This window comes from Dermacentor albipictus, chromosome 2 (assembly GCF_038994185.2).
Source record: "Dermacentor albipictus isolate Rhodes 1998 colony chromosome 2, USDA_Dalb.pri_finalv2, whole genome shotgun sequence".
Classification (NCBI taxonomy): Eukaryota; Metazoa; Arthropoda; class Arachnida; order Ixodida; family Ixodidae; genus Dermacentor; species Dermacentor albipictus.
The window spans coordinates 173,815,000-173,840,428 of NC_091822.1; the positions used below are offsets into that span (position 1 = coordinate 173,815,000).

The 25,429-nt window shown below is 48.5% G+C and overlaps 1 protein-coding gene across 9 annotated transcripts in view; it reads left to right on the forward strand.

The window, feature by feature from the left end:
• Nucleotides 1–25,429, forward strand: part of Eph (Eph receptor tyrosine kinase) — a 785,142-nt gene that overhangs the window by 343,455 nt on the left and 416,258 nt on the right. For all 9 annotated transcript variants that reach the window (XM_065430505.1, XM_065430498.2, XM_065430502.2 and 6 more), the window contains exon 2: nt 20,880–20,954. In XM_065430505.1, the coding sequence (XP_065286577.1) occupies nt 20,880–20,954 (75 nt within the window). The remainder of the gene's footprint in view (nt 1–20,879; nt 20,955–25,429) is intronic.

A 25,429-nucleotide genomic window follows, 5' to 3' on the forward strand; every position in this document is an offset into this window, starting at 1 on the left:
TTTTTCATTTTCAGTTGAAGTGTTGGGCGCCATAATCTCTAGCGTGTAACTACTTCAAGCTATCATAGTCTCTCTGCTTCTCTAATTTCGCTTTTCACTAATTTCACCGCACAGCGTAAGGGCGACTCGCTAATTTCTTTTCACTTGGAACATTTTTCTTCTTGAACTACTATTGCGAATAATTAAAAAAGCGTCGCTAAAGAAAGACCAGAAGCCTACAAACAAGTCGAGCATCCGTCTGTTGTTGTTGTTGTTGTTTGTCATCCCACCTTTCCTTCTATTCTCTCCGTGGATAAGGCAAAAAAAGATACGTGCAGACTGAGTTACCGCTGCCAGCCCTTTCGCGAAGCTCGTATAGCAGTTAAGCCAGAAACGAGCAGACGTAATGTCTCCAGTAGTTCTGAAAAGCCGCCCTTGTCAAATATCGACAATGACGGCAACTGCCCAGCCACCTGCCGTCGTCGTTAAATAATGACGGTTGGAGCGAAGCAATACTTAATTGCGGTCAAAGAAAATGTTCGCGCATGGCCTTGTAATGTTGCCCGAGGCTATAGCTGAGCAGCTGCAATGCAACGCCCTCCACAACGGCTCCCCAGATTACACGTTTTTCGACATGTAAAGAGTCCTTGGATCAGACCTCCCGTAGAGACGTCTGATTCGTCTTGCTTTACGCACGTTCTATGTCATATCGAAGTCTCGCCTCCGCAGGTGGCAGTATTCCTGTTTTTGGCCCATAACCTAAATTAAGTTGTTGAGTTCAACGGCCAGAAACCGCACATTGGGCTATGGAGGGACGCCGTAGTGGTAGACTTCGAATTAACCTCGACCACTTGAGGTTCTCTAACGGGCACCTAAATCTAAGTACGCTTGCCAGCTGCTCGTCCCACAAGGATCAAACAGCGTCGAGGTCTCGCACTGTACGTCCACCTGATCTTGTGGTTGCATTTCAGCCCAGCTTGTGAACAGTGTAGCGCACAAGAAAAAAAATTTAATTATTTACATGACATTAATGCTGTGCCTCGTGTGGTGCGAAAGCATTCCATGATATTACGCGTTATATAAAATAGAGGTAAATGCAATTGTACGTGTTTCATTTAGTTATGTATAACATTTAACTAACCGCTTCACCATAGCTTTGCGTCTCACAGATTCCAAAGTGCGTGATGCATGGATCTGTATCATTCTTTTTCTTATTATTATTATTATGTGCTTCCGACTTATATTTAGACATTTAGACATAATTTATTTCATCATAAAATTGTACAAGATCATAAGCAAACAACTGTTGGGCCCATAGCCGAGGCTAGTGTAGGCCCATATGGTGTGCGTATGTGCAACAACGAACAAGACAGAGTTGAACAATCGCTTGTCGGTTGTACATAACTAATCAGGATGAGAAACAAAAGAAGAAAAACATACATCAGTGCAGCAATAAGATAGTATGATTACAACAACAACATCACTATTATGCGCCTAGTGCTTGATGATATTGTTAAACTGTATGGTATCTGTTCTTATGAACGCATTCTTCATTGGATTTTCTTCTTTATTATTCATTATGCCTGGATAGTGAATTTAGTACGTCGGTATAGATGCAGCTCTAAACAGGCCTATCTTTCATTTTCTTAATTACAAACAGAACACACGCACACACACTTGGAAACGCAATTTCCGTACTGACAACACCCTTGTTGCACTTTCGTCTCTGACGTAGTGACATGCGTGTACCAGTGCGTAGTTCCTTGAATCCCAGTGGTTCGCCAGAGTTCGCTGGCACACTGGGCACTTCTCGGAAGGCGTGTAAGATATATCGGGACAAAAAAAATAATAAAGAAAGGTTCGTCCTAGTCGTCAATGTCCATGGCGTATTTCTCTTTGTTTCATCCATTGTGTTTTCTTTCTTTTTTTTTTCTATGCGGATTCGTTCTTACAAGTTGCTAAAAAGTGGGCAAGTAGAACGGACTCTCTTGAACAAACCGCGAGGGCTACGGTCGAAAAGCCCACCGCACCGACGAAAGCGTCGACTTTCTCATTTGATTTTCAACTCCTCCGAAATACTGCCAAAAGTAATATCGGATGAAAAAGAAACGCTATACAGATACGCGAGCCGAGAAGAAGAGAATAATACCCCTGTCACACTGGGAGTTTTAATGTCATTCGAACCGAATGGCATTAGCATCGAATGATATTATTCGGTTGCTACACAGCGATATTTAATGTCATTAGCACCGAATGACTTCGGAAATCGAATGAGTTCGAGAAACTCATTCGGCTTCGCACTCGGAGCGAATGTGTACTCTCAACCCCAGAAACAAAGCAAAACAGGACACAGTATTTGCAAATTGAAAACCGTACTCGTATAGAAGCGTACTCGCAAACGTATAACGTTTGCGTGTTTCAATGGACTTGTTACTCTAAAGAGACAAAATCTGTGCGGCAGGCTGTCGCAAAATGTTGTTGCTCTCCAGCTCAGTAGCGTCTGGCTGCCGTCCATGCCGCCGTCCATGCCGCCGCCACTCTGCTCGTCGGTCATAGAACGTCTAATCGCTTCCTCTGATTATTACGCCTTGCTCGTAATGCAAAGTACGCAGCAACTTATCGCTTCACCTCCTGCAACTTAGCGTCGTCGTCCAGCGTCGACATGTCAGCCATTTTGTTTGTTTTCAATTTATCGGCTACTCAGGTGGCTAAGCCTTGTTTTGGCTTATAGTGGCCACATAGTCTGAAATAGAACAACTTTTTTTATACGCATTACTAAAATATTTTTTTTCAGTGAAGTGACGTTCCAAAAACATATTTAAAGTTATGGAATGCTTATGCAAGCACTTTATACCTACCTTGTTCTACTTTAGTTGCGACGTTTTTTTCGGAATCATCGCCATTGATATCGCCACCGAATGACATTAATTTTTCGAGTGTAGCAGCTCCGGGGGGCGAATGACATTCGTTGCATCGAATGCCATTCGGTTCGAATGACATTGAAACTCCCAGTGTGACAGGGGTATAAGGTCTGGGAACTCGTTTCGAGAGAACCGCAACGACTTTATAAGCGTGCCCGCTGCTGCCTCGATGATTTATGTCAATCTTCGGCGGTGGCTGCCGGCTCGTTGCGTCGTCGGCCCTCGGCGTTGTAATCCACTTTGCCGGCCGACCCCGAACCGCGGCCCGGGCTCCGGACAGAACGCGCACGTCTCGTGCCTCGCCGTGGAGAGCGAGGGCGCGCAGACAAGCCAAGCCAAGCCGAGCCGCCCTTCTCTTCTTATCCCGCCAAGCTCTATTCCGCGGGAGAGCCAGCGCCGAGCAGAGAATATAAGGAAGCGTTAGATTGCTCCTCCAAAAGTACTTTGGACGCGAATTGCGCATATTCAATTTTCGTAATGGGATTTACGAGCCAGAGCTGGAACAGGCCGGACTTTCTGATCCAATTAAACAACACTGCATCGTCCGAACGCTCCACCCACTTTCTTTCCCTGTGTATACTAACTCCTAAAACGAGCCTCCCTCCACCCTCCCCCCTTCTGCCACCTCTTTACGGCTTTTTTTACTCTTTTCGGCTTGGTTTTCTGTAGCTTGGTGTTATCATTCTTGCTTGGTTTATTTCGCTTTCTCTCTTCCCTTGTTTCTGCAGACAGCGACCACGCGCTCTCCTCGATCCATTCATTGCTCCGAAGTGCGTGTTTATGTGCTTGTTTATTATGCTTGTCCGAACGGGCGTGTACTATAGCTTTCCAATATTGTGCAGAAGTTTCTTAGACTCTTTAAGACTACATTACAAGGAAGCACCTCACAATGCTTCACTTATCTGTAGCAACAAGACTGTTAGTAACATTATATCCACGTGAACCGGGTTTTCCCAGATCCTTTTGAGCGATAGAGTAGTTTCAGTACAGATAACGCCGACTACTCGTGGTAGAGAATACGTTGTTAGGGATGTAACCCGTAAAGGAAGAATAGTTCTTAAGAAAAATTGAGGGGAAAAAATTCGCTGTGTATTGTGTCCCTGAGGTTTGGTTTCCAGCTCCTGTATCTCCTATGTGCATAGCTGTTATCCATGCCTGTATGAGCATCTATTCTTTCAATTGAGATATTTCTAGATATTTTTAGAGTTCTACATGGACTTACTGAACAGCACGCTTAGCTTTTATTGCAGACTCCTGCCCGCTTTCACTCAGCGCCTTGTTATTTATCACTCTTCATACTTTCTTATCAATGTCATACTTGCTTTGTTTGTGCAGGAGACCAATTAATGTGCTTGCTTACCAGAAATTATAATTTTGATGTGAAGCTTTCTTTGCCTCTTCTCCCGACTTTCCGGGCGCCGCTGCTGCAGCTGCTGCTAGTGTGGTCTTGCTTGCGCGCGCCTCTGGGTTTCTTGCGACACCACCAGATGGCACTCGCCTCCATGGCAGCGCTTCACAGTCACGCGCTGTGCTTGCTTTCCTATGCGACAAAAGTGCAGGTGCTGGGCTATGGAGGTCGCATGCTGGGCTGAGAGAGCGTAAACACTACAATCGTCCATAGCCTGAGGAGAGCGTTGGGCGTTTCAACCATTGTTTTTTTTTGTTTTGTTTTCAGACTTCCTTGGTCTCAATAGCGCGCTGGCCACGTGTGCAGAAGGAGCACGTAAACACGCTCCAGCAAAATGGCTAACGAGCGTGCACTCAGCATCGAAGACATCGTCGCGCGGAACAGGAGCTTGTTCGCTACGCAGAGAAACGTGGTGCAGACCGCGAATGTATGTATACAATGTATGCATACAATCATAATAACTAATTGAATTACGTACAGCCCCATAATTCAGTTAAAATTAACACCTCTGCCACGATGCCATGTGTCATGTGAGGCAACGATAATGCTCAACCCTATCACAGATTATGAACAATGACGCACAACACCACCTCAAGCAAACACGTCTCCCGGTGTGTTCTGTGGACTACGCAGACAAACAGCAACGGTACACGCAAGGTAACGTCTAACATCAACTCACCTCTCTCATACTGAACTAAACGCAGAAAAAAATTACGCATTCGCCGCCAACATCACCGCTAATTATAGTCAGTCAAAGCAAACAGCATACAAAGCTTCGCTTACGTCAATTCCCACGGTGCGTGAGATCCGCAGACTTTTTTTTTTTTTCGTTCTACCATGCGCTTTGTTACACAACGCCAGAGGGCTCGGGGGTACACCTGCGGAAGATCGTTGGCTTGTCACGCCGATTCCTTTATCTTGTGCTAATCATTCTGTAGTAGTTGTACATATGGCATGACTACTAACTTTATTTAACTACTGGAATGTGAACCACTTTTGGCATTCCGAGACAAGTAGCGTCCTCAAGAGGCGACATGAGTCGATGACTGGGTGCGGTCATGGGGTAACTCCTGCACTATACAGAGCTTCGCGTGTGAAGCTTTTGTACAGTGAGACACCCACTTTTGTCGGCTATGCATACCTTCCGTTTATGGACATCCTCAAGTATGCCTCGAGACATGATTTGAATCTCTCTCTCTCTGTTACAATTCGTATGTCAGTTCTTCCTATTCGGAGACTTCGTCATCGATGCACTGTGTTCGTGTCCAACATAAACATCTACAAACAGGCTACTCAGAGCTTCAACACCAATGTATCTCAAACGTTTCTCAGAATACTAAATTCTGTTCACAAGCTTTGACGGAGCTGAGGGATTTATCAACTCAAAGCTTCCGTTTCTTTTTTTAGTACTGGCTTCTCTATACCGTTGCTGAGAATTCTTCTGACATGGAAAACCGATTTTGGTGGCTTGGCCGTTGACGTGCGTGCAGAGAAGTGCTGCGAACGTGAACGCGAGGAGATCTGCGACCTCTGTCAATCACGCCACTGGGATACGAGCAATATTCCTGCTGGTATACCCCTGTAGCGTGAATACTGACGAAAGGGCTCACGAGAAATATTACCACTAAAGCGCACCTCTCCAGGATTCATTAAACAGCTCTCGAGCTCTCTTTCAGTTTCTGCTGCGTGAACTGTGCTGTGAAATTGAGCCTTGTCCGTGTGACGTGAATGTGCTGAGTAATGGGCCTATGTAAATGCACTCTGCGTGTACCGAGCGATCCAGGTGAGGGAACCCTCGTATATGTATATACGCGCCTCGTTCTGCTTCATCTCACTTCAGCGACCTATAGTGATGCGTTCTCGTGAGCTATGCGCGTCGTCTGCTCTATACAGATCTCGAAGGAACGTCCGTCTGCAGCTGCGAAGAGGTCATGGACAGCTTAAGGCGATACCGCCCTCATCTTGACTTGCGGAGGCAATCCCCTCTCGAACACCTCGGGGCCACTGGATGAGCGACACGTGTGCGTCAGTTCTGAAGATACTCGAGCACCAACCTTCATTTATTTCAATTCTTCCTTGGGATCTGAAAGCGTAATCGGCGAGTACGCCGTGACGCCACGCATTGAATTCTTTCGAGACAACGGTTTGTTCTAGACGCTTGCGCTCAGAATTCCTTCGGTTGTCGGATGAAGACGTTTTTCACGGTCAGCTCCGTCGGTGCGTTTAAGAGCAATAAGCGAGCAAGCGTTACCGTTCAAACAGAGGCGCTGGCGTGACGATAAACAAGATCGGCGCATTCCGTCACAAGCGGCTGGCATGGAAAAGGGAATCGATGCACAAAGAAAAACGCCTAAGAAAGCGGCATATGTTCGCATCCGGGCAGGGCTGTCGCTGTGCGTTTTTTTTTTTTTTTCTCGCTCTCTCTCTTTTCGCTTAGGCGGGCGGCACCTTTGTGGATGCCAAGCCGGAGCGAAGCCCTCGACGACGTGTTTATCTTTTCTCAGGCGCGACCTTTAGATGGGCGCTCTTCAATTTCTCATCGCAGATCCCCTCTGCAACGCCACCCACCTCTCGTTCACACCGGAACGTTGACGTAGTCGGCTATCGGCATCGCAAACGCCGAGATGCAACGCGTCCGGCCTATTGACGAAGTAGCGCTCAGCAAGAGCGCGAACACACGGAAGGTTTCAGGAAGACGGGGGAAAAAAGAATCAATCGGAACACACGGTGCGACAGACGGTCGTGACCCCCCCGCCTTGGTCCACAAGCTCTGTGACCGAAGAAGAAAAACCGTCCAGTTGGTCTCCGCGTAAGCTTGGAACAATAGGTCGCTAATCCCCGAACGCGCCTTTTCTTCAGCGCCGCTCCCGACGTAGTCTGTGTCAGAAAAGAAGCGGCCGCGAAAAGTTGGCTGCTGCTCTCTTCGAAGGCGCAGCATTCCCCCCCCCCCCTTTTTTTTTTCTTCCCGAGGGAGAGGACTCCAGACCACGCAGCAGCAGCCGTCTTTTCCCCGCCACCGTCGTCGCGTTCGCCGATTTCCTTTTCTTCGGGATCCCGAAGCCGGGGTCGCACCAGGAAGGTGAAGAATGGAGCTCCCTGCGAAAATGCCGACGCTCCGCGCTGGTTCGATTAGCGCGTACAAGCCTCGGAGGTGTCGCTGCTACAAAGGTGCGAGCATAAAGAAGGCGCGCGGGATAGCAAGCGTGGTAGAGAAGAAAAGAAAGAGAGAGAGGGGGGGGGGTACTCTGCGAAGAAAGAAAGTTCGTCGTGCGCCGGCCTTTTCACTGCCGTCTTCCGCGCTTCCCTATTCTATCAGCGCCGCGCTGATTCTCCAGCGCCCGAACGTATGTGCGTACGTGTGTGCGTGAGTCCGGCGTGCACGCGAGTGCGCGCGCTTTGTCGCGTTTTTGCTGCAAGTTTTACATTTAGCGATTAGTTTCTCCGGTTCTCAATAGGCCGGGGTGCGAAGAGAAGCACAACGCGCAGCGGTCCACGAAATTCTTCTTTTGTCGCTCGTATAAGAAGTCCCCGGCCGCGTCTTCCAATCCGTCCCAGAACCCCGCCAGACCTTCGGCTTCTACTCAGCAGTGCTATGCCTCGCGCGCGTTCTCTCTTTACCACGCGTGGCTGCGAGCGAACGAAAGCGAGGACCGGTACAGGGCGCAAAAATGGACTCCGCCAAGCGTGGAGCAGGGACTTAGGGACGATGGCCTGAACGTCCGCTCTGTTCACAGGTGGCGCGAGCTCCCGGTGTTTGCGCGCCACACAACTTGAGCAGTTTTGTACCCAGGGTTTGTACGCGGGGCGGCGAAGTGCGAAATTGTCACTTGGGTCTTGTGACTTGCCGCTCTGCAGTTACGCCGCGAGAGCCTCCTTAGAGCATTCGTACACTTTCTGTGGAGCTTCAACGCGTACGGGTACTGTCCCAACCAGCTCTTCGTGTTTTACGAAGGTGGAATAAGAACCGAAACCGTCTTTGAAGACTGATTATACGTGCTGGGTAGGCTCAATAAAGGAGAAGAATAAGGAAAAGACGAGCTCCATTCCACGCTGTGAAGGTGGTTGGCGAGCGAAGCTGTGGTATCACCTGATGCGACAGGCCAACGTGGCGTAACCTTTAACTGGGTCATGCCGAGCCTGAGCACGACGCCGTTATGCACATTGACGTTGCTGTCCCTTTCGTCGCTCATGGTGTTCGCGCTGCTCTTCAAGCGTCCTAATTGCACGGCTTGCTTTGCGCACCAACCACTGCGTCCGGCCTATCCTGAGCACGAGACCGTTGTACTTATTGAGGTTACTATTCCCGTCGCCGCTCAACGTGCTCACGCTGCTCTTCGGTAGTCCTATGACCTTTCCATAGCGCCATAAGAACACAAGTGAAATCATTTGCTAAGCAGGATCTTCTTTTACATACGAAAGTGCAGTTACGTCACTCCTTGCTTCCTCTGCTACATTTGCCGCTTCCCGGCAACTGCCATTTATGCAACCATAATCTTTACCGGGAAACGCTTGCGGCGAACGTGGACAGATGAATCGATGGATGCTATGGGCGGCCCCTTTCGAGAGGGTGCGGTGGGTTGCACGACCAAGCTCTTGTCATTATGTTGCCCAATCTCCCACCTATGTTAAAGAAACAAAAGAAAAATGAAATAAGAACTCAGGAAGAATTCCCATCACTCATTTCGGAACCCCTATTGGGAACTTTGTTTTTGTACGCCTGCGTTGTTTGTCGTTTGCCTACTCATCTTCCAGCAATCTTCATATCGCATCTTACTAATCTCTATTGCAGACATGTTTACCTACCTTCTCCCTGCTCTCGCTGAACCCAAGGTCTTCAATGAGGCCAGAGGTGCCTAAATCGACCGCTGGGCAGATATTTTCACGTTATAACAAAACATGCTCCATCTTTTCCCTAGCTTTACCGCAACAAGCTCATGCTTCTTCTTCCTTGTTGTATCTCGCCTTATATTTTCACGTGTCCTAAGGCATCCTGATCTCGCTTCCTATTTTCCATTTCTGTGTTGCTGTTACCTCCCTTCTGAAGGGTAGGCAGGCGCTGTGCCCCTTGCGGTGGCAGTTTCCAGCCTGCTCCTCGCTTTCCCTTTTCTGCCATGTGTATATATGTTTTTAAAACAAATAATAATAATAATAATAATAATAATAATAATAATAATAATAATAATAATAATAATAATAATAATAACCTATGAGATTATCTCAGCCTATCTGACTTTCCGCTTGACGTTCTTTGTAGCCATGTTGATCACCATACCAGTCGCAGACTTGCTGGTAACCATCCTAGTACTTTTCCTCCACTGTGAATCAATGTTCCTGTACAAATACCTGGCACACTCTCCCAGTCAATTTACTTTCTTCCATATTCCTCAGTCGCCCTTCATAATCAATTTTTCTGTGCGCTTCTCTCACTTCAAAGCTTGTCCAACCCATATCACTCTGCACAGCTTCGTTTGTATCCTACCTGTGAGCGCCCAATGTGAGGCTCGTCCCATTGACCTTTGGTTGCCATCGAGTCCTGATTGTACCCCTGATGTCAAGCAAACAACAGCATTTCCAAAAGTAAGTCCTGCAACCATTACACCTTTCCAGATACCCTGGGGCACCTTGTACCCATTGTAAACCCATATAGGGCCATATGTTTTTTTTTTTATTATGGCCGCATTTCTCTTCCCCTTTGCTGTCATTGTTTTTTCATGTGTTTCCATGTATCTATTGCCTTCGTTTATTCATATACCAAGGCATTTATATACTTTTACCCGAGGTATTTCCTGGCCCTGTATTGACACTGTCTGTTCAATCTTTTCATTGAGTACCATAACACCTAATTTTTAATGCTAAATGTGAGACATAAATTCTCGCCTTCCTGTGCATAGATACTAGCCAGGCGTTGCATATCACTCTAACTTGTTAGCTAGCAACACAATCTCGTCCGCGTAATACAAACCTGGAAGCTGCTGCTCTACTCAGTGAGAGATTAAACCCGATATTACTTCCCTCTAGCGCCCTTTCCATACTTGCAGTGTACATCATAAACAGCAGTGGGGATAAAAGGCACCCCTGCCTCAGTTCCTTGTTGATATCAACTTTCTCCTCGCTCCTCATCTCTTTACATTCAATCCAAACGAAATTTTCTAGAGAAATCTCTTTCAAAAGCTGCATACAATCGTCGCCTAAGCCTTTCCCTTACAGAAAGTCCCGCAAAATGTGGCGGTCCACGCTGTCATACGCTCCTGCAGTGTCTAAAAAAGCCACATATAACGGTTTCCTTTCTGTTCTGGATATTTCAATACACTGAGTCAGGACAAATGAGTTATCATCCAGACGCCTACCAATTCTGAAGCCACCCTGAAGTTCTTCCAATATGTCCTTATTCTCTGTCCATGCCTGCAGCTTTAATTTAACCGCCTGCGTTGCTAACCGGTATATTACCGATGTAATGGTCAACGGTCTATCTGAGTGAATTTTGTCTTTTTCCCCCATACCTTTATAAATTAAATTCATTCTACTTTGTCGCCAACTGTCTGGTATTCGTCTATCTTTAATTTTTTTTTCTGCTGCTGCTTTCAACAGAACTTACTTACTTCTTGGTCCGGGTTATAACGCCTATATATATAACGGGAAACTCGTCTAGCCCTGTGTCTGTGCGCTTCGTAATTTTCTATTCGGCTTTCTCCAGTTGAAGTTTGTCAGCACCAGCTCCTTTCTCCTTCATGCTCTTCTTTCTTTTTTTTTCTCATATAGAATCTTTTCATTCCCTTGGAAAGATTCGGCTGTTATTTTTCGGATGTAATGTAATGGCGCATCCCCTTCCAGTTTCTTTCCATCTTTGTCTGGGATATGTTGTTGTATTGTTCCGATTTTCCTGCCTAATATGTCTATGTGGTTCCAAAATATTATAGGTGTTGCCTTCTTTTTCTCACGTATTTCTGATAACCAACGTTCACTATCACCTTTGATCTTTGCTTGAACCAGTATTTGAACCATACATTTTTTTTCTCCCGGTATATTTCCCATTTTCTGGCTACTTCATCCTTCGGCAACTCGCTTTTCTTTGCCTACTTGTGCTCTCGGGATGCTTTCTGTCGTTCGGCGATCGCTTCTAGCATCTCCCTGTTCCACCAGCTTTTCGTTTTCTTTTTTTTTTCTTTCCAACGAGCATGTTGCTTCTCTTTCCGTATTTCAGTTATAATTACACTTAGAATCTCACTATATTCTCCCTCCTTGCTTGGCCATTTGCCAAGTTCTTGCTCGACTCTTGTGACCATATTTGTTATTTGTTCAGCGTTCAAATTTCCACTAGCCATTCTTTGCTCCTTGCTCTCTTTCAAAACTACAAATCCCATTTTCAAAATGGTGCGTTTATGGTCACTCCCTATGCTGCTATATCTGTCCTCGTCAATGACCATTTCTCTCAACTTATCATAACTTCCTTCGGTTATCAGACAGTAATCAAAGGTCGATTGCCGGTTTCCCACTTCTAACGTGGAGAAAGAGATAGAGAAGTCATAAGTGAAAGGCAGGGAGGTTAACCAGGCTGAGCCCGGTAGGCTACCGTGCACAGGGGAAGTGGGAAAGGGGATTGAAGGAGGAGTCTGGCCATCACATGTAGTACCTGTATTCACGATAACGAGGTAATGTTGCTCACAAAGATCTAGCACTGACTTGCCGTTGTTGTCCGTATAGCCATCTAGATCTTGTATGTGGGTATTAATGTCACTTAACAGGATAATTTCGGCATCATTCCCGAAACCCTTAATGTGAGCACTTAGGCATTCTACTAACTCTTGATACTTCTCTGTGCAATTATTTCCGGTCTACAAATGCGTTACGCCCAGCCAAAGTTTATTTCCACTCATTGTGTATGATAACCGAAAATGCTCTTGACATTTTGAATTCACACTTTTTTATTTGGATGCTTGAGGGATGAGCATTCCGCTCCCCCTCCCTTTCTTTGCGATTTAGTTCTGGTGCACCCTTCCCAAACATAACTCTCAATCACTGGCGGCTCTTCCGGGTCTCTAAGGTGCATTTCTCTAACCGTATACGCCCATATTTGTTCTCTATTTAACTGCTCCTCAGTATCTACCCACTTTTCCTTTCTTCTGCCGCCATGCATGTTTATGTAGCCTATTTCATGGCGAGCTCTCTTTCTTGTTTTCCTCTTTTTTCTGCTATTGACGGCGATGCTGTTCTGAGGTATCCCTAGGGTACATTCTTCTTCATTAATTCCTTTCCTTTAGCGCCCTCAGCGCCCGTGGACCACTGAACAATGTAACCGAGCTACCAGCAAGTCGCCAGCCCGCTTTTCGTCCAAGCCTGTGATTGAAGTGGACCAAGTCTCGTTGAAAACCACCATACCTTCTCAATCCCTTGTTTACTTCTACAAGCTCGAAGCCTTTCTCTCGGCTCATGGTCCACATAGCCTTATTAGCAGCCGCAACGGCTTTTTGTACGTGACTGTCACGTATACAGGCACCTCCGGTACCGTGTCCAGCACGATCTGCACCTGCAGGACATCTCGCGCAAGTCGTCTATACCTCCTTCGCCAAGCACTGGGCTAGTCCTACCCTTTTTCTGTCTAGCAGGTCATTTAGCCCACCTGCCACTACTACAAGGTTGCGTGCGCATCCATTTTCCGCGCGCTTTTCTTTTGCTTGCTCCGTGACAAAACCCAATGTCCTCCCTGGAAATGTCCCTACCGCCACCTGGTGGTGCTGCAAGGAAGCCAGTGACGCACGCGGCTCGCACCTGCCGCTGTGAATGGTTGAGTTTTTGCCCACGGACGCGACAAATGCATTGGGCTATAAAGGCACACAGCTTCTCTGTAAAACTCAAACGTCCAATCCTTTGTTTGTTTGTTTGTTTGTTTGTTTGTTTGTTTGTTTGTTTGTTTGTTTGTTTGTTTGTATGTATGTTTGTTTGTTTGTTTGTTTGATTGATTGTTACGTTACATCTATATTAAGAAAACAAGCAATGAATTCAGGGAAACCATAGGGAAAATTAAGTGTTCGCCTTTATTTAAACTGGTGAAATTAACGAAAAGCTAAATTGTTCTTTAAGGCATAATCAACGTCTGTAAGTGATCGATTCAAGCTTTCTTAGTGACTGCGATCTCTTTTAATTTGCACATAAAATACAGAGAGCATAGGGAGAGAGCGAGAGGGAAACTTTATTTTGACAGGGCACGGAGAGGGGTGGATCCCCGGGTTGGGTGGAGCCCTCAGTCCGGGGCCTCAGCTGCGGCGGCAGCACTTCCGGCTCTGGCGAACAGTTTTCGCCGATTCTCTAATGTCGAGCCGGTCAGCACCATCTGGTACTGCTCGTGCGTTGCGTTTTTTGGGGAAGGCCCATGTGGTATGGTACAGGGCGGTGTTGCGTACTCCAGGGTAGCGTATCGTACTGCTTCCGAGTTGCAGCGACGCCTGTTTATCGAAGCTCGACCGACGTTACTATTGGGTAGCGTGGCGTTGTCGGCGGGCTGCAAGCATCCGGTAGACCATGGCGACCAGTCAAGGACGAGACGATTTCTAGTGCGAAACTTGCACGGTTTATTCAAAGGTAGGTGAAAGATTATAAGAGAATTACGTGTAAAAAGCACATTTCGGAGCCCCTTAAATCGGCTCTCTAAAATTGTGGGAGGGATCTTCCTCCCGTCGACGTCACATGACAGGCACAGAGTCTGGTTTGTGTATGGGCGTCCCGCCTCCGTGTATACCAAGCCTCGGGTTCGGGAATTGTAGACGCTTATCCTTCTCTTTTGCGCGTTGCTGGTTCGCGGCAGTTCACCCGTAGAGCTTGACAATTCGAGGAAAGGGTCCCTCTAAAGTTGCACACACACAAAAGGGGCCTGTAACCACTGCGGGGCTTCCGCCAGACCGGCATACACTCGAGACAACCATGGCGAATTAGGAAGTCACACTTCGTTTCGACGAGGCATGGTGGGCGAGATTCCTTTTGCACGGCGTGCTAGACGCCAACGTAAGAGCACCTCGCTCTGTACAGAAATAACAAAGGGGTTGATAAACTGTGGGGTACATCGTGTGGAGGGGCGTAAGGTGTGGATAGGTGTTGGTCTGGAGTTCCCTCCAGGCCATCTGTGGCTCCGGCTCTGGTGAGGGATGTCGAGCCTACACGAATGGCCATCTGCATAAAGTAGCATGCCTCGACATTCTCAACGGCCTCAAAGAAATGACCGCACCAAGATAATCTGGGCACCGGGACACGAAGCCGTCAGCAGAAACCATGGTGTACACGTGATAGCGCGAAGTCACTGCAACCGGCTACTACAAGAGATGGCAGGGGACCGCATTCGACAAGCACTACACACTTACTGTGAAATACTTCAACACTACCGCCTTTTGAGAAGAACAGAGAGCACAAGGCTGTGCGGACATGTGCTGTTCTGGTTAACATCCTTGCCTTATCCCTTTTTTTCCTCTTCCTCCTTAAGGCTCGAGTGTGTCTCGTTTCTTTCTTCTTTATTTACGCACTAAGTGCCGGACATCCGGAAAGTGGTATTGGCGGTGGATACATACACGGTGATTCCAGAAGTATCCGACATGCACAGCCCGCAAGGCAATCTCACATTTCCTGTGCGCGTAGCTCAGTGAGAGAGAGAGATAAAGAGAGAGAGAAAACATTTATTTGTCATGGGATTAGTGACACTGGTTTGTTGGATGTCCGGCGACATGCTTGAGAGCCACTGCTGGATGCTCAGCGGGAGTAATTGCCGTCCTCGATCACCAGGGTAAAACCTTCTTGTAGTTATCACCGCCGCCGTCTAAGCGCTTCTTGCCCTATGGTTTCGTTTCATTTTACTATATCCCCCGGAAGCTATAAGCCGCGATTCCCATCGGACAACGCACTTGATCAGTTGGGCCATGTGACTGAAAGTACTAGAAGCAGAGCACGCACCAACGGTACTAAATGTATTTTGTACACGTATAGTCGCCCAAGCACATGCCAGCAAACTAGGCAACAGAACGCGCCAGAAACGTTTGGTAAACATGCCGAAAGTCCTTTCATGAACCGAGTCACAACAGCAAACAAGCAGTGCGCATACAGGGGTTTGGAACCTCAAGGCAAGCGCTTGCACACGGGCACGCACCGCTCGTCTCATTGTCAGGTTCGCTTCGAAAAACGTTTCTTTTCCTTGCTATTTCTATACGGCCGTGATAGGAGAGCAAAAACAAACAAGGTGCGCATAACGTTATCGAAAGCAACGCTTTATTATCGCCTCCACCCTCTTCCACAATGGCATATACGCCGTCTGATACGACGACAGAAAAAAAAAAAAACAGGAGTGAAGGAAAACACGGGATAGGCGAGAGGACAGGCAAAATCTGGACGTACACACAAGTAAAATGTGTGGACCGTAAAAGGAGCGCCAGTACTTTATACGAAGGGTCCGCAAGAAAAAAGGGAGCTCCCATCGTCGAGACGACGGGCAGCGGGGATATGGCTAGGGGTCCCAGGTCCCCGCTTATACGTGAGACGCCAGCGGCGGGGACATTCAAGAAAGAATCCCGCAGGACGTCTTTTGGACGGCCCCTGATGGCGGCTTTTTCGTACTCGCGTGCGTGCGTGTGCACACTGGTCTTCTATGGCATGGCGTTAAATCCCTGGCCTTACACCCGGACCCTCCACCCCCGCCCTCCTGCTCCCCCTCGTTTTCCGAACTATACCCGCACGCCTTCTTGCCGTACACGAAAAGCCAGCACTGAACGACGGAAACTCTGCGACTACGCTGCAAGAAAGCGTGCAGCTTGGCAGAAGCCACAGCAGACGACGGAAACCGAACGGCGATCTCTCGAACAGGTACACAGACAAGCAAAAGTTCGCTTGGTTGACTGGGGATATAGCGCGAAACCGGAGACGTAGATGGGAGCGTCTGCGATGGTGGCAACATTGTCGACGTTGTGTCACGTGTTGGAACCGTTCTTCTGTTGCACCGTACTTCACGCTGAAAAATATGAGCCAATGTATTTTCGTAGGATATGCCGACATCTTCGCGACAGCCGATAAAACAGAACATACTCGCTTGTATCGGAATAAGTGTTCATCGGGAGGACTTTGATTATACCGTGGCTACATTACGTTGCCACTGGTGCTTCCTTTCTTCTGTACCCCTATCTAGTAACATGGTAACGCAATAACGAGAACATGTATACGTCGTCTGAGCTACATATTACATCGTTTGTTGTCGACAGCGGCTGCCAAATTATGCACCGCAGCCAACTGATAAGGCTCTTTTTATGGCGCGTGTAGCAATTTCGCGGGTTCTAGGTCGGATCGCGGAATACCTGCCTTTCAACACACTGCGTAGATCCAGTTGAGAGGGTGTACGAAAGGCAGCAAGGCCGGCGCCATCTGGGCGTCAAATGAGCAACTGAATACGCTGCTTTACCGCGCTTCCCCAAGCCCCCCGCATCAGAGACGAAGCCCGACCGCTAGTATGGCATTCGTGCGCGTGCTCGCACAGGCGTTTCATTCTTCGCATCCTCAGCGAGGAATCCCCAACCCTGACGGTCCCCCGCAAACAACCCTTCCTGTCGTCGCTTCAGTTCAGTACGGGAATGATGTAAATAAATAAAAGCAAAAATGACGGGGGGGTGTCGTCTTTGTCGCGTTTTATCGCAGGGCTGTTTGGTCGCCGCCTCTCTTTTATGGCCGCTCTTTCTCTCTTTCTCTTCTCCCTCATGGCTGGAAGCTTGCGGTTGAACCACTGCTTGACACTCCCGTCTTCTCGGTCGCACTCCTCCTGGCATCTCCGTCGTCAGCTGTTCCTTCGCGCTAGACTCTTTATTGTGGAGTCTCAGCACCTCCCCCCCTCCCCCCTCCTTTTGCCCTGCATCTCTTCGCTCTCCGGTACCTTGCCTTTTTTCTACTGTGGTTACTCGTCTCTTCTAAAGATCGCCGCGGCATTGGGGCGCTTTTTTGAACGCCCGCCGCCGTAGGCTTGGTCGGGATCGCATGGAGAACCAATTTTCCGCTTGACTACGTTTCCGGCCGTTCAAACGGTTGACCGATTTTGCGCGGACCTTTGCAGTATCGTCGTCGCCGTCTCTCGGCATACCCTTCTATAAATTTTCTCCCTTGTAGTTGTTTGGCCGGTGACGCTGGTCTTTTATTTTTTTTCTTCTCTCTCTCTCCTAGTGATTCATGTCTCTTTTACGAGACGCTCGGCGTCGACCCAGAGTTTAGCGCCACCGGCCGTGTCGATGCTGCTGTTTCGGGGGGAAGGGAAGGGAGGGCGGGCAGAGGCCGGCGTACCACCTTTCCTCCGCAGTACAATAATCTTTTTTTTTTTCTTTTCTTTTTCTTGGTTTTGTGAGGAATGCGTGGAACAGAAAACGGAGGGACCAACAAGGGATCTTGCAAAGGATGAATGAAGCTCGCTTTTATTGTTGCGGTGTTTGCAGATTGAGACGCGTGATGGAGCAGTTGCTCCACATGAAAGAACCATTGCAAGACATTTGGACGTCGTTTAGGGGACCGTGGCGCGTGGAGAATAACGGAATAACGGCTCGTGCAGTCGATCAATCTAGAATGATTTGGTACATATGACGAACTTTTACAACGTCCAAACGCTGAATACTTCTCATGCTGCATGCATGCCATCCTGTGAGTGTTAAAATTAGTTAAATCCCGCGGACATGACACCGAGGAAATGGGGGAGAGGGGGGGAGAGCTTTGGCTGAGAGATGCATGCGCACTTTATTAATGATGATTTGCCTTCAGACGCAGCGGACAAGCAGCAGCAAACTTTCGATAGCACAGATCGACAAGGGTATTGCTTTTATATCGCAGTGGATTTTTCCAGCAAATTTGTTACCGATTTAACCTGGTTCAGGGACTTGTCTGTACAAACTTGCTCGAGGCAAGTACACCCTCTTGCGTCCTTTCACGAACAGGAATTACTTCCAATGTAATGTTCAAGACGGACGATGCGGAACTTTTCCGAGAATAAAATTTATTTTTCGTTAGTATTGACACATCACCGTAAAATCGTAAAACGAACCCACGGAAATTCTTATGCCTTACGAAAAATCGATGAGTTAGCATGTTTGTCATATTGTCACTGTTTACAAACATCAAAAGAAACAGCCCAGTATATAACGGGGAAAATAATATATTTTTAATTGCCGTAGTTAAAATGCTGGAAAAAAAGCGGACTCTGAAACATACGTGACACCCCGATGAGCAGATATGGTAGAAAATGAAGCGAAGAAATGCGAGGCATTCTTGCATTTCTTAGCTTCTACTACCATAACTGCCACAGACTATCATCCAGGGCCAAATTAACCTATGGGCTAATGGGGCTGCAGCTCCGGGCCCCCAGACTATCAGGGCCCCCTATGAAACATGTATCTTTCCCGTGCCCCCCAACAATTTTAGAGGGCCCCACATCAGGGCCCCGTTTTAAATTTTGGTCATACACTAGAAGCTGTAACACGTCTTCCAGGGAGCGCCCGAACGATGTGTTGGAAGGAGAAGCAGAAATACGTCGTGTCGGTTTTCAGACGCCTGTCTGAACGAGACTTACCATTTAGGAATAGCGAGGAGGCACTGGGCTCCCCTGGAAAGGGCAATCTTTCGGAGATTCGATAGGTGATCTGACAGTTCCACCCATGCCTAACCATATTGCTCGCCATGGCAATGAAGTCCCACCTTGTCTTTACAAGTAAACCGGAGGCGAGTTCTTTCCCAATATGCAGATACTGTAAGGAGACAGATTAAAAAGCCAGAACTAAGACGCATACCTTTATTGGAAAATTTTTAGTTCTAGGACACTGGTCCAGACGGGTTTCGGCACTCAAGGCCTTAAGGGCTTTGCTCAAGTTCTTAAGGACATGTGACTTGTGCGAACGCCTTTGACTATTGTTGCGCGCAACATCGCGTTACATGTGTGCATTTTTTTTCTCTCTTTTTTTCTTTTTTTTCTTCTGTCTTCCTTCTCCTTTTGTTCCCTTTACCCCTTTCCCCAGCACAGGGTAGCCAGCCAGTATTTACACTGGCTAACCTCCCTGTCTTTCCTTCCCTTTTGTCTCTCTCTCTCTTGTATATGATTCTCTATATTGACATAACTTTCTTTTTTTTCGTATGTAAGTAATATAAAGTGTCACGAGCATCATCTTTATCGTCATCTTTACCCCAATTTCCTTCTTTCCTTCCCCCCTCTCTCTCCCTGTCATCTTTGTTTTCTCCTTTCCCATTCTCCCGGTGTAGGGTAGCCAACCGGACGTTATTCTGGTTAACCTCCCTGCCTTCTGCTTTTCTTTTTACCTCCTCCTTCTTTGATTGGTGGCCTTTGTGAAAAGTCGTTGAGCATTTGCGTTGTCTCCTGTACCAGGTCGTAAAGTGTTGAGGCTAAGAATAGCACGCGCTATGAACCTCCACCCCGTTTTAGGGCTAAAGGCCGAGTCCTAAATATACTTTCTGGTATTGTAGACTGGATGCCACATATGCAGAGAACATTAATGTGCTCATATAGAAATTGAATGTTTGTTGCGTTACAACAAGTGGTTATCTTTTTCCTGAGTGATGGCGATGGACCAGTTCGTGAATTTGTGACCGACTTTCCTGTTAAATGTTACCGATGTGTTCATGAGACATTAAGCATTAGATAACGTAACAGAAGCAGAAAAACTTTTTTTCATAGCAGAAGTGTAGCAAACGTTATAACGAAGTGCGAGATGCCTATGTATGTATGTATGTATGTATGTATGTATGTATGTATGTATGTATGTATGTATGTATGTATGTATGTATGTATGTATGTATGTATGTATGTATGTATGTATGTATGTATGTATGTATGTACGTACGTACGTACGTACATACGTACGTACGTACATACATACATGTACGTACGTATGTACGTACGTACATACGTACGTACGTACGTATGTACGTACGTACGTACGTACATACGTACGTACGTACGTAAACTATTTATCTAAGAATAAGCCCCAGAACAGCAGCCGAAACCAGCAGCAGTCTAACCATCGGCATCTTGACCGATCAGTGCATCATCATCATCATCATCATCATTGTAGTCACTAGTAAACCGTAATCATAACAAGGGTCCGCGGCAAATTTAGTCCCGGGGGCCAAAATTTTATTTCTTACTGCAGCACTGCCACCATGGCTATATCATAGCTGAGCTATCATCGCTGCCCCTCCGGCTAATTGGTGAGAACGGCACTCTCCATGTAAGCTGCACATGGGCAAGTGAGCAAGTCTTTGTTAACCTGTAATATTTTCGATACTCTGTCGATGCTCAAAACATTGTCGACGCGTAAAAACAACACGACCTGCAGTAGTACTGCGCGTACCAAACGTTGCATCTCAGTAGTTCCTGTAGGTTCCAGCAATCCGATCGATCTTTGCGGTGTAAAGCAGTTTGGGAGCGCGGAATGCTTGACGAACGTACCTTTCCCATTTTAGAGAAATATTAATGTGTCTTTAGCACTATATTACTTGCTGCACCTCATTTAACGTGTTCCAACTCCGGATAAGCGTTAAGCTTTCTTTTTTTTTTCTTACTCTAGACTGCAGTTCAGCGCTTCACAGCGGGAGCGATAGACGCGGCAGCGGTAGACACCTCGACTTCGCACGCAATGACGGTAAGTGTACACTTGCATGGCAGCGCATGCGGATGTTAGATAAAAACATCTGTCGACAGTTTTCTGACTTGGTCGCGTGAGGCTTCCTTCTGTCTCCCGGTTCCCTTATCGACCGTATCTCCCCCTAAACGCTGTAGTTTCTTGCCTTCTCTGCGTCGCGTGAGCGAAAACGTCATGATGCGCTGATAAGGACCTGCGGGATCATTAGGCCTCTGCAATGCCACGACGTTCCATATTACAGTCTGCTGGCGCCGGAAGTAAGTCGTTGACCCGGATACATTTGTGTATTGTTAGCCCGCAGTCACCAAAATGCAGAGCATCATTGCCTCGCCTGTTCTCACAGAAAAAATTGGAGGACGCTTAAGCTTCGCCTTCAAGAGTGGGACGCGACAGCGTTCCCGTCGACCCGCCAAGGGGTATAAGACAATGCGCTACGGCACAGCAATCACTTACGATGCGCCCCGCATCGGACTTAGCGCCCACCTATCACGCGGTGAGCGTCGAGCAACGCAGCGTTGGGCGCGGCAACGAAACGTGCGCCTGAGCGAACGAAACGAACCAAAGAACTCGGTGTCTCGGAGGGGAAACGATCTACGCCAGCCAAACGTCGTGATCGGCACGGGCAGAGAGATAGATAGTAATCTAAACCGGAAGCACGGCGAAGCGTCGTCAGGGGAGAGGGAGTCCCGCGACGCGCCTGGCAGCGGTCCCAATGCGCGCGCGGCGCGCCTCCTGTCGGGGCAGCGCCGTACATTGAGAGGAGGGGGTCTTCTGTGTTTGCCGCAAGATGGCTCTGCGTGTGCGGAAAGCGCAGAAGAAATGCAGCGGAAACGCACTTCGCAACTCGTGTAATTGTGACTTCTGTACGTTACATGTTCATAATTACCGATATACACCGCAGTATAACTTTCCACGGCTCGTTTCGAAGGCAACACCGCATTCACTAGAGGCGCGTTTGCACCGCTTGGAAGCATCGAACTCGTGGCTGAGTGGTAGCGTCTCCGTCTCACACTCCGGAGACCTGGGTTCGATTCCCACCGGGCCAATCTTGGAAGTTGCTTTTTATTTATGAAGCGCCTGCCGTGATTTATCGCTCACGGTCAACGCCGCCGACGCCGACACCCGACGCCGACGACACCGGCTTTTCTGCGACACGAGCTCCTTAATGGTACGCCCACACTAGCGACAAAAACGCGCGCGACACGCCGCACGCGGCAAGCGCCCGCGCGGCAGACGCGTGCGGGCATGTCCACAGTCGCGTTTTGCGGCACGCGGCAGCGGCCCGTGGAGTCCCGCGTTGTCTCGTTCCATTCGATACTTCTCGCGACAACGCGCTCTCCGTTCTGCCCATTTCGTCTTCCATCGGAAGTGTCTGTGTTTTTTTGCGCCACTGCCGGCCACGCTCAGGCATGTCGGATACGGACGAGGAGCTACTGGTGACTGTGAACACTATAATACTTGTTTGTTCTTTACTTGTGCGACGCCGACGTGCCAGACAGCGGACGAGAAAGTTTTGAGTGCGGTACAGGGACACTGAGGGCCAGGCGCGCACTCTGCTTCCCCACCTTCACCAATTACTCACCTGTCATGCCAAGCTGCTGTCCATGGGGCTCTTGCATTGCCCAGGGGGCGCTGCGAAAAAGGTGCTAAAAAGCGCCCTCTGTGCAAAAATGGGTCGTACCAAGCTCGGTCGTCTGCTTCGGAAAGCACGTTTACAATATGGACCCGCCGCTTTCGGTTGTGTTGTTTCACGGCCTGCAGCGAATATCGGGCGCCGAAGATTTTTTCAGGGGTGGCACGCTGCGTAAAGGCAAGAAATTATGCAGTGCCGAATACGTGTACGCCGTTCAAGAATTAGGCGGCGAAGTTTTAGCACCGTGTCAATCGCAAGTGAAGCGAGTCGCGTACGAAGTGGAACTTCAGGTAAGGTTTGCACGCCAGCTGCTAGATTCAGGCGCTCAAACGCGAGGAAATGCTTGTTATAAATGAATCCACAGCAGCGAGAAGCAGGCATCATGTGTACAGAACTGCTCGAGCACACGACGGTACGTGCCGCGATGTACGAACTGCTCGAGCGCACGATCGTACGCGCCGCGACGGCAGTGGTCTTTCGACATGCCGCGAAACGGTGGGCCTCCTGCATTCTTTGTTGACTGCATGCCGCTAAAGAAGTAGTTATGCCTGCGTTGTAGTAGCGGCCATCTGTTCCTTTTAGTAACTGGTAATAACTGATGCAATGCATATGAGCTCGCACGTAGTACGTACGTGCGAATCGCGCTGCAGCGCGAGCTCGTACGCCGCTCGCTTGATGTAGGTTTTAATGACAGCGCTCGAACATCGATGTGCTGCAATCAATACTGCCTTGCTGCGTTGCCTCAACGTGCTGGCTTGAGATCAAGGATGAGCGCATTTAACTCTCTTAACCTGTGCTGCTCGTAGTGGAGTAGTGAATTGTCATCGAATGAGCCCGACCATTTGTGCTCATTTGCACACACCTGGTCACTTCACCACTTCGCATCGGTCGAATTGTTAATTGTCGCTGTGGCCGGGTCTCGAATCGTGAATTACCAGCCATGCCTGCTGCTATGTCGGTCTGCTGTCGGGACTGTAGGTGCAAAATACCGAACATTAGAACGCAGATAATCAAGCAAGCTTCAAGACAGGCGAAGCAGTCAGCATGGCGCGAAGTTTCGCTTACTCAGCGCGACGAACTGCAGCTATGCAGCGCGCCCGACGCTCCACTTCGTGAGGCCTTGAAGGAAAACGGCAGAATATGATGTTGGGATTCAGGCCTTCTTGTTCATGGCATCCCACGACGCAGAAGTAATGACGGTGACGCCTTCTCGAGGCTGGGCTAGGTCTCCGGATCGGCGTTACCGATTCCGTCTGCTCCCAGCATTGCGTCCCACGGCACACAGAGAGCCCGTTTTCGTTAAACTATAGGCTGCGGCGAGCTCGCAGCGTGGTTGACATGGTCTGCGAGAAGTGACGAGCCTTTTCGCACTCGCAACAGGGCAGAAATAAGTGCGAATCGACGCAAAACTCGGCCTAGAAACGTCCTTCGCCACAGCCAGGGCTCAATACAACCCAAGCTGGTACGACCCAGTAGCGCCGCCACCAGGCGCCGCTACTATACCTCAAACTCCAGCGCAAGACGCCCATAATGTGCCAGCGGTTGGCGCGCAGCTCCTTGTCCGACGCTCGATTTATCATAGAGGTACGCATATCTGCGAACGGTTTCCAAAAACGCCTCCATTGCGAGGCGAATTCTTCGTCGACGCCTCAGTGGCGGTGTGGTAAGGCTTAACAAAAACAGCCCCCTTGACTGGAAATGGCCTCTGAGATTTTACGGCGCGCGTGTCACTGTTCAGTCTCAGAGCCCATAGATTATGATTCTTTGCTTATGCGACAGGTGGCGCCACAACAGCGCGGCTCGTAAAGCGGCTCGCTTCTGATTGGTGGACGTTTCGCGTCTGCCGCGAAAAATGGGTCTCGCACCCATTCGCGCGTTTGCCGCGCGTTGCTGCCGCTTTTCGTGAATCTTGCCGCGCGCGACAGCACCGCTCGCCGCGCGCGTTGTGTCGCGCGCGTTTTTGTCGCTAGTGTGGACGTACCATAACGCTATCGCGTTAAAAACGCCGACGACGACGCGAAACCCAGGAACGGACGCCAAAGAGCTATTTGTGTAGCCAGCCCTCCTCCACAGTCTCTCCTCCTCCCTTCCATCATCCTCCCTCGCCCGGAGAGCCGACAGCGCGCATGCGCGGCGGCGGAGCAGATTCGTCGGCGAGTTGGTTACGAGGCCGACGACAACGCCGACGACGACGCGAAACCCAGGAACGGACGCCAAAGAGCTGCGCTCTAAAAAAAAAATAATCAGTAGGCACAGGCCAATGAAACGGGTCAGCCATACCCCTGAGTACGTTCTTGAGCAACACTTTAAAGAGAAATGGGATAGGACGGGGGTTGTGGGATGGAGGGGAAGAGAGGTGACGGGCAGGGACCATATTATGTAAGGATTGTTTTTCCTTTGATTCAGTTTCTTTATTATCACCAGTCACATGGTGGCCAATACCGGGGACGACGAAAAGCAAATTGATTGGAAAATAAATTTAATTGTTACAAAACACGGCTCCAGGTTACAGTGTGGTTATTACCGCGACTAAACGAAGTTTTGGTTGTAGCGAAAGCTTCTCCTGCAACAACAAAACCAGGCTCCAGATGAGAGAAGGCGGGCTCGTGTAGTCGCAGAGCAAATTGTACGCACGAGCAATTGGCGAGGGATGATGACAATATATTGTCATTACCTGATACTTCTTGCCAATGAGGGTCTATAACAAACAGCTTATGAGAGCGAAAGGCTTTGTAAAGCCGATCTCTTTTCTTGCGGAACCACATTCAGAGAAGAAAGTTATTACGATATAGAATTGTTCGTGCACTTTCCAGCTAATTCTGATATTGGTGAATATTATTAG